The sequence below is a fragment of the Lolium rigidum genome, chromosome 1 (assembly GCF_022539505.1).
Source record: "Lolium rigidum isolate FL_2022 chromosome 1, APGP_CSIRO_Lrig_0.1, whole genome shotgun sequence".
In the NCBI taxonomy this organism is placed as follows: Eukaryota; Viridiplantae; Streptophyta; class Magnoliopsida; order Poales; family Poaceae; genus Lolium; species Lolium rigidum.
Window position 1 is genome coordinate 166,102,038 of NC_061508.1, and position 9,426 is coordinate 166,111,463.

Genomic DNA, 9,426 nt, shown 5'->3' on the forward strand with positions numbered 1-9,426 from the left:
TTCATGTTTTAATCTAATTACTAATGAACTCCCACTTAATACAACATCCCTCATAGTTGTTAAGTGGTACACGATCCAAATCCACTACACCAAAACCGATCATCACGTGAGATGATGTAGCTTCAATGGTGAACATCAACATGTTGATCATATCATCCATATGACTCGTGTTCAACCTTTCGGTTTCCGTTGTCCCGAGGCCATGTCCGTACATGCTAGGCTCGTCAAGCAAACCCAAGTATTCCGCGTGTGCAACATGGCTTACACCCGTTGTATGTGAACGTTGAATCTATCACATCCGATCATCACGAGATGCTTCGAAACGACGAACCGTACAACGGTGCATACGAGGGGAGAACACTTTATTATCTTGATATTAATGTGAGGGATCATCTTATAATGCTACCGTCGCGATCTAAGCAAAATAAGATGCATAAAGGATTAACATCACATGCGGTTCATATGTGATATGATATGGCCCTTTTGTCTTTGCGCCTTCGATCTTCATCTCCAAAGCACGGACATGATCTCCATCATCAACGGGCATGATCTCCATCATCATCGGCGTAGCGTCAAGGTTCATGGCGCCGTCTTCATGGTTGTTCACCTCATGTAGCAACTATTACAACTACTTTGAAATACTACTCAACATGAAATTAAAGACAACCATAAGGCTCCTGCCGGTTGCCACAATACAATAATGATCATCTCATACATATTCATCATCACATTATGGCCATATCACATCACCAAACCCCGCAAAAACAAGTTAGACGTCTCTAATTTGGTTTGCATATTTTACGTGGTTTAGGGTTTTCGAGTAAGATCTAATCTACCTACGAACATGAACCACAACGGTGATACTAGTGTTGTCAATAGAAGAGTAAATTGAATCTTCACTATAGTAGGAGAGACAGACACCCGCAAAGCCTCTTATGCAATACAAGTTGCATGTCGAACGAGGAACAAGTCTCATGAACGCGGTCATGTAAAGTTAGTCCGAGCCGCTTCATCCTACTATGCCACAAAGATGCAAAGTACTCAAACTAAAGATAACAAGAGCATCAACGCCCACAAAACCATTGTGTTCTACTCGTGCAACCATCTATGCATAGACACGGCTCTGATACCACTCGTAGGATAACGTTGCATAGAAAACAAAAATTTTCCTACCGCGAACACGCAATCCAAGCCAAGATGCAATCTAGAAGATGGTAGCAACGAGGGGGTATCGAGTCTCACCCTTGAAGAGATTCCAAAGCCTACAAGATGAGGCTCTTGTTGCTGCGGTAGACGTTCACTTGCCGCTTGCAAAAGCGCGTAGAAGATCTTGATCACGATCGCTTCCGGCGCCACGAACGGGGCAGCACCTCCGTACTCGGTCACACGTTCGGTTGTTGATGAAGACGACGTCCACCTCCCCATTCCAGCGGGCAGCGGAAGTAGTAGCTCCTCTTGAATTCGACAGCACGACGGCGTGGTGTCGGTGGTGGTGGAGAAATCCGGCGGAGCTTCGCTTAAGCGTGCGGGATGTGGTGGAGGAGAGAGACCGCTAGGGTTTGGGGAGAGAGGGGGTTGGGCGCCGGCCCTCTAAGGTGTGCGGCCAAGGCTGAGGCTTGAAGTGATCAGCCCCTCTCCTATGCCCCTCATTATATAGGTGGAAGCACCAAGAGTTCTAGTCCAAGTCTTCGAATAAGACCCCAACACTAAAACCTCCCATATGTGGGAAACCTACTCAAGGAGGGAGTCCTACCCAAGGAGGGACTCCCACCTTTCCTTGAGGTGGGTTGGCCGGCCACCCTAGGGAGTCCACCTTGGACTCCTCCCCTTTAGGGTTGGCTGGTCATGCAAGGTGGAGTCCCTCCGGGACTCTACTTTCCATGGTGATTTCTTCCGGACTTTTCTAGAACCTGCCATAAATGCACCGGATCATTTCCAAACTTGGAATATGACTTCCTATATATGAATCTTATTCTCCGGACCATTCTGGAACTCCTCGTGATGTCCGGGATCTCATCCGGGTCTCCGAACAAATATTCGAACTCCATTCCATATTCAAGTTCTACCATTTCAACATCCAACTTTAAGTGTGTCACCCTACGGTTCGTGAACTATGCGGACATGGTTGAGTACTCACTCCGACCAATAACCAATAGCGGGATCCGGAGATCCATAATGGCTCCCACATATTCAACGATGACTTTAGTGATCGAATGAACCATTCACATACGATACCAATTCCCTTTGTCACGCGATATTTTACTTGTCCGAGGTTTGATCTTCGGTATCACTCTATACCTTGTTCAACCTCGTTTCCGGACAAGTACTCTTTACTCGTACCAGTGGTATGTGGTCTCTTATGAACTTATTCATATGCTTGCAAGACATTAGACGACATTCCACCGAGAGGGCCCAGAGTATATCTATCCGTCATCGGGATGGAAAAATCCCACTGTTGATCCATATGCCTCAACTCATACTTTCCGGATACTTAATCCCACCTTTATAACCACCCATTTACGTAGTGGCGTTTGATGTAATCAAAGTACCTTTCCGGTATAAGTGATTTACATGATCTCATGGTCAAAAGGACTAGGTAACTATGTATCGAAAGCTTATAGCAAATAACTTAATGACGAGATCTTATGCTACGCTTAATTGGGTGTGTCCATTACATCATTCATACAATGATATAACCTCGTTATTAATAACATCCAATGTTCATGATTATGAAACTAATCATCCATTAATCAACAAGTTAGTTAAGAGGCATACTAGGGACTCTTTGTTTGTCTACATATCACACATGTACTAATGTTTCGGTTAATACAATTATAGCATGATATATAAACATTTATCATAAACATAAAGATATAAATAACCACTTTATTATTGCCTCTAGGGCATATCTCCTTCAGCGAGCCCACGCCATCCCCGGCCCCCGGGGTCCTATCGGGGACTCCGGACGAGTGAAAAGCGGGGAAGGGCCCGATCAGTCGGTGACTCGACGCACGAACCCCACCGCCACGTTGCTCAAAATCTCCCCCACCCCTCGTATCTCTCTCGCTGCCGGCACCACCCCGTCGGCTTGTTGCCCAGATTTCACCGCCCCTCCTTCCCCACCTGCCTATATTCCGCCGTCTTTGGACGACGGCCTATCTGCGCTCGCTCTTCCGCCGGCCTCGTTTCCGACTTTGGCTCTGCTCCTCGTCGCTCGCGGCTCGGGTTGCCTCGACCACTCCCGTCGGGTGTTCGTCCATTTGCCTCGCCGGCAATGGACTCGGACGAAGAGGAGGAGCAGATGTTCGTCGAGCTTATGCAAGAAGAGATGGCAGCAGCCGCCCAAGACGACGAGCACATGATGATCCTCGGTTGCTTGGCAAGCATGTACGCCGGACTGGCAACTGGTCGACGTGGTGGGTCGGCACCAGGTCGCCGCAAGTGCAAGCCGAGACAGCGAATGGAGGGCTACTGCATGTTGTACGCCGATTACTTCGTCGACAATCCATTGCACGGTGAGAGTGTTTTCCGGCGTCGTTTCAGGATAAGCGAAAGCTATTTCGCAAATTGTGTATGCCATCGGAGACTTTGATCCCTACTTCGGATGCAAGGCGGATTGCACTCGGTTTGGTTGGATTTTCGTCACCTGCGAAGTTCACGAGTGGCTATGAGGATGCCGGCGTATGGAGCTCCCGGTGATGGTGCAGATGACTATCTTCGGATGGCGGAGTCCACCGCCCTTGATTGTTTCTACCAGGTTCGAGGGCCGTCATAGCGTTGTTCGGGGACTATTACTTGAGATCACCCACTGTCGAAGACACTCAGAGGATCCTTGCAACAAATGAAGCTAGGGGTTTTCCAGGGATGCTTGGAGAGAGAATTCCTTATTTGGCCCTATCTGAAGTTTGTCTTCCTTTTTTGGCCTGGCAAATTTTTTCTTCCTTTCATGACCCAGAAAGTTTGGTTGGTTCCTTATTTGGCCCTCTAGTACAATTTAAGCACTAAGATGACCATTTTGCCCCTGCTGCAATATGTGACAAAATTGCACTAAAAAAGCTGTGATATACTGATTATTAAAAAAAATGACCCCCAACCAGCGCACGATTTTGCCCCTACTGCAAATTATTTCGGGAAATCTCAAATTTATTCCGGAAATTACTCCAATTTATTTTGTATTTTCACAATTCCAAAAAAATTGATATTAAATAGGCACAAACATAGAGACAATCCGCAGGCACGCCAGAAATTTCAGCCCAAAATACATTTTATTTTGGAAGATACAAAAAAGACAAATTTCTGACAGACTATACGTACGCCTATATAATGTCAGATTTTTGTTTTTTCACAGCCCAAAATAAAACGAGTTTCTGCCCGAAACATTGCACGTACATTCCAAGCATATACATGTATTTTTCGAATAAATTTGAGATTTTATGAAACTCAAAAATTTGCCAACCTATTGCAGCAGGGGCAAAATGGTCATCTTAGTGCTTAAACTGTACTAGAGGGCCAAATAAGGAACCAACCAAACTTTGTGGGTCATGAAAGGAAGAAAAAATTTACCAGGGTCAAAAAAGGAAGCCAAACTTCAGCCAGGGCCAAATAAGGAATTCTCTCATGCTTGGAAGCATTGACTGCATGCATTGGCAATGGAAGAACTGTCCGTTTGCGTGGCAGGGAATGTACAAGGGTCACAAAAAAGGCTGCACTGTGATACTTGAAGCAGTGGCTACCCATGATCTCTGGATTTGGCACTCTTTCTTTGCTATGCCTGGATCCAACAATGACATCAACGTCCTAAACTTCTCCCCGGTCTTTTCCAAGCTTGTTGAGGGTCATGCTCCCCCGGTGGACTATGTGATCAATGGTCGGCACTACAACAAAGGATACTACCTTGCAGACGGTATCTATCCAAAGTGGGCAACATTTGTGATGACTATCTCGAACCCTAGCACCCCCAAACTTTGCGAGTTTGTCAAGAAACAAGAAGCTTGCCGAAAAGACGTCGAGCGTGCATTTGGTGTCCTCCAGCAGAGATTTGCTGTCGTCCGGTTCCCGCTATGACTTGGTCCAAAGATCAGATGTGGGAGGTGATGAACTGCTGTGTGTGCCTACACAATATGATTATTGAAAATGAGCGAAAGCATCCGGTTCCTACTGGCTGAGCAAGAAGCACCATATGAGAGAGAGGGTCCTCTTGCACGACCTAATCACCGGATGCCTCCATCATGGGCCGCCTTCATTGCTATGCGCCGGGAGATTCGAGACTCTACAATGCATCAGCTCGCTGCAAGATGATCTGGTGGAGCACATATGGAGGCTCCGAGGCAACGCCAACGCCGACGCCAACTAGTCTGTCTTAATTTGTTTCAAAAATTGTGAAATTGTGTGCTTCATTTGTTTCAGCACTTGTTAAACATTGTACTGATTATCGCTGAATTTGTTTCAGCAATTTTCGTACTCTTGGTCGCCGAACTTGTTAAATTTTATGTTAAATTTGTTTGAAATATGTCAAATGGTCGAGGTTGGGGGTTTCCTGCCGGGGGGACGGCTGGAACTTCGGCGCTCCCCACGCCAAATCTTCCTCCAATCCGGACGAAAATTTCGCCGGATTTAGGCGTGGGGAGCGCCAACGAGTGAGGATGCTCTTAGTACTTTACATGAGTAGCAGCCATACAGTACAGTTTCGTTGCCCAGATTTTAATTCATGATCCTGGTAGTTGTAGTTAATTGATGCTAGCAAGTTCTAGTTATTATTGTCCCAAAATTATCCATGTAGTTGTCTGATGGTTGTCATATAGAGATCAGCTGAAATTTGACCATGCGTAATCGTTAATAGTACCAACAGTATAATTGTAATATGCTTCATACTGAACGGTGGTCACTGAATAATCTTTAGCATCTTTGGCTGCTACCTTTTACAAGTACATGCTAGTTGCAAATTCTGAAACGTGATATCAGCGTTCTGAAAAAGGCAAACTGATGTTAGAAAAATTATATGAGGTTTCTCATTCTATTTGTAGCCCATAGAAACAGTTGATGTTTCATGATGTTTTAAATTATGAGTTCAGTTATAAATTGGGGAGATATGACATGCAGATGTACCTAAGCATGTTGGTTTGATAATGTCAGGTTTGAATAATGGCGAGAGAAGAATATTGGATGATGGTGAATCAAATATTTCATAGCGAAGAACAAGGTTACGAGCAATACAACAGTTATGCGAAAGAAAAAAAAAATGGTTCAGTGTCAGATTGGATGATAAAGCTTATATTGCTAGGACCAAAGAACTGAAAGGAAGACGTTTTGTCTGCTCAAAAGAAGGGTACCATTTTCAGAAATGTTTTAGAGGTACTGACCAAAAGAGGGAGCCAAGGGCGCTGACTCGTTGCTGCTAACTTATATATATTGCCCGTTTGTTATTGCTGCAAACTGTGTGTTAGTAGCAAATGAATATCGTAAAGGTTCTCGTATTTAGGGGTACTGTAAAGGTTCTCGTATTTGTATTATGTATTGTACCCTGCGGAATGTTTAGCGAACGCGGATTGTTCAAGCTAACTTAGACAAGTTACACCTTATACTTGATTCTAATAACCTGCTAATAATTTATGTAGTAACTTAGAATTACTACAACCAATATCTAATGAAATCCGTCAATAGTGTGAGTGCCTTTTACATTGCTTCTTCGCTTTGAATGAAGGAGATATGTGTATTTAGCTGAGTTATGCTTGTGTAGTACCTAGTTGGTTCATTTATGCGCTCTCTTATCTACTCTGATTAGACGAATGTTGTAGTGTGCCTCTATTGGTTTAGTGCAAATTTTATTTCGCTAAGCCTATCATATACCCCGGTGATGTATAACCTGACGAGGATAGACTAGTTCTAGTATCGTTAAGTACATGTCAGAGTTCGTTCCTTGGTACTTATGCTCTGCTTTTCCCCCTCTTTTGTCTTCTTCCCCCTTTGTCGGCAACCGTTGGCGCGATTTTTTTGGACGGTTATGAGATCAACGACGTTAGCAAGGTTACCTTCAGAACTCACAGTCGGATTTGTATTCTTATCTGTACAGCCACATATTCTATGTATGCACACATATTTACTCGAAGAATGACGTTTTATGTGACTTGTGTAAAAAAGATAATTTTTGGTGCTAAACAAGGGCTTCTCACAAGACATCTTTTCCCCTCACATTTTTGTGCATGAACAAATTATGTTCGGATGTACACCCAGGATCTTTTTTCAGAATTTTTATAATATTTTAAATTATACTTATTTAAAATACATTTTTTCATAATAGGTGCATTTGGACCTATGAGCTAAAACACCGTATCCAAAAAAATACATTATTGAATAGATGGATAGAAATAGCAAGCGACAACGTCTATTGACTATTTTCACAGACGATCCTCATATTTGAAAGGAACCAATCATTAGTTTCCGTTGAACAAACTCTAGCTTCCTGGTACACCTTTCCTGGCCGGCAGAAGTAGCCCTGCTCCGGTGCGCAGTGTGAGTCGTCGGAGCAGACACAGAGTCCTTCGATGGCGCAGCCCTTCTTGACGATGGTGGGTCTCCCGCGGATGCCCAACACCTGGTCGCTCCACTCGCTGGAGAAGAGGCCGTCGGGGTCGTACCTGTTCTTCACCAATAGAAACTTATCGGCTTTGGGGTACTTTGCGATGGCACCGTCGAACGCGAAGTCGCGGTTCTTGCCCCAGTGCGGCAGGCCGCCGTACTTGTTCAGCGCCATCTGCTCGATCTCGTCCACCAGGTCGGCGTACACACGAGGGATGCCGTAGGTGCGGCTACGGTAGAAGAGGACGTCCAGGTCGATCGAGTCCTCGGCCTTGCCGAGGTAAGCGGAGGAGGCCTTGACGTAGCGCCCCATCATGCCTATCCTGCCATCGACGCCTGTGCAGAACATGTCCGGGTTGAGGTCCCTCAGCCGCTGCACGTCGGCGACGAACGCTGGCACCTTGGAGAGCGCGATGCTGAAGCCGGAGTTGTAGAAGAAGGAGCCACGGATGCGCGGGTCCCAGATGCATGAGGTTAGGAGGCCGTCCTCCGGGCCGTCGATGCAGGTGCCGGACGCCTGTATGCGGTGCTGGTACCCGACCACCGGGTACCCCGTGAAGGAGACGCCGTCGTTCGTGAAGCCGAAGGCCTGCTGCTTCTGCACGGACACCGGCAGCTGCGCCGCCGCGCACCGGGCGACGTCGGTGACGTTCTTCATTTGCATCGACTCCTCGGCGACTCTCACGCCGATGGTCCCGTGGTTGGGACTGGTGCGCAAAGTGAGGTAGTCGCTGAGGCCATTGCCCGGCGTGGAGATGTCAACGCGGTCGTCCTGACGGTACATGACCGTGCCGTGCTGCGGATACCATGTCAAGTCGGCAAACTCGTGGAGGCGGCCCCATGGAACCACTTGGTCCGCCAAGTCTGAGTCGCCGCGCTTCAGGTACGTCACCGACCGCTTGAACAAGGGCTCCAAGGCCAGAGTTACCTGGGAGATGACGCCGAGGACCCCAAGAGAGACCTTGGCGGCGTCCAGGTCCGGGTGGTCGGCGCCCAGCTCCCTCACCTTGGCGAAACCCTGGCTCGCAGGCGCCGGTGTCACGATCCTCAGCCCGACCACGTACTCGTGCACGGCGCCTCCCTTGCCCCACAGCGAGCTCCCGTGCGCGCCCGTGGCAAGTAGTCCACCGATGGACAGGCCGTACCAGTAGGGCGAGTTCGGCAGAGCGAGCCCCGCCGCTGCGGCGGCCGCAATGAGGTCGCGGAGGACCATGCCGCTCTCCACCGTCATAAGCCGCTTCGCGGCGTCGATGTGCACCGTCCGGTTCAGCCGCGCGGTGCTTATGATTGTGCCGTCGCGGCCTCCCGGGCAAGACAGCTTGGGGATGCTGTGCGAGTGCTTGGTGGCCACCTTCAGCTTCCGTTTCGCGGAGGCCGCCGCCGCCACGGCTGCGACGAGCTCCTGCTCGGTGCGCGGGTAGGTGATGTTGGCGGCGTGGCAGATGCTGCGGTCCGTGTAGGAGCCGTACGTGTTGGTGACCGTGCAGTTTGACGTGCCGTGGGTGCAGACCACCGGGTCCGGCGGAGGACTGCAGCAACAAAGCTGGACAAGGACCCCTAGGGCCAAGATGAGAAACGGAAGCAAGCTCTCCATTGCTCTTGTTTGTCGTCCTTGCGAGTTCTGTTGCTTCTTGAATGGATACCCCTTTATGTACTTAGAGCTTGCTTGTAGCCACTAAACAAGCAAGGCCTAAAATAGGCATAAGGTCAAAACTTCAGCATGCATGGTCCTCGAAATTTCCCTTTCGTGGCCAACAGAAAAACCATTCCGCGACAGAGATTCTAGTGCAAAATTTTCTACATCTATTCTCCGCCGTAACACATTATGAAATGAAATGGATATACTTTGAC

At 47.7% G+C, this 9,426-nt stretch overlaps 1 protein-coding gene across 1 annotated transcript; it reads right to left on the bottom strand.

The window, feature by feature from the left end:
* Nucleotides 1-7,381: 7,381 nt before the first annotated feature.
* LOC124653243 (L-gulonolactone oxidase 2-like) lies at nucleotides 7,382-9,187 on the bottom strand. Its single transcript, XM_047192317.1, has one exon. The coding sequence runs from the start codon at nucleotides 9,167-9,169 to the stop codon at nucleotides 7,382-7,384; it is 1,788 nt and encodes a 595-aa protein (XP_047048273.1). The 5' UTR covers nucleotides 9,170-9,187.
* Nucleotides 9,188-9,426: the final 239 nt, after the last annotated feature.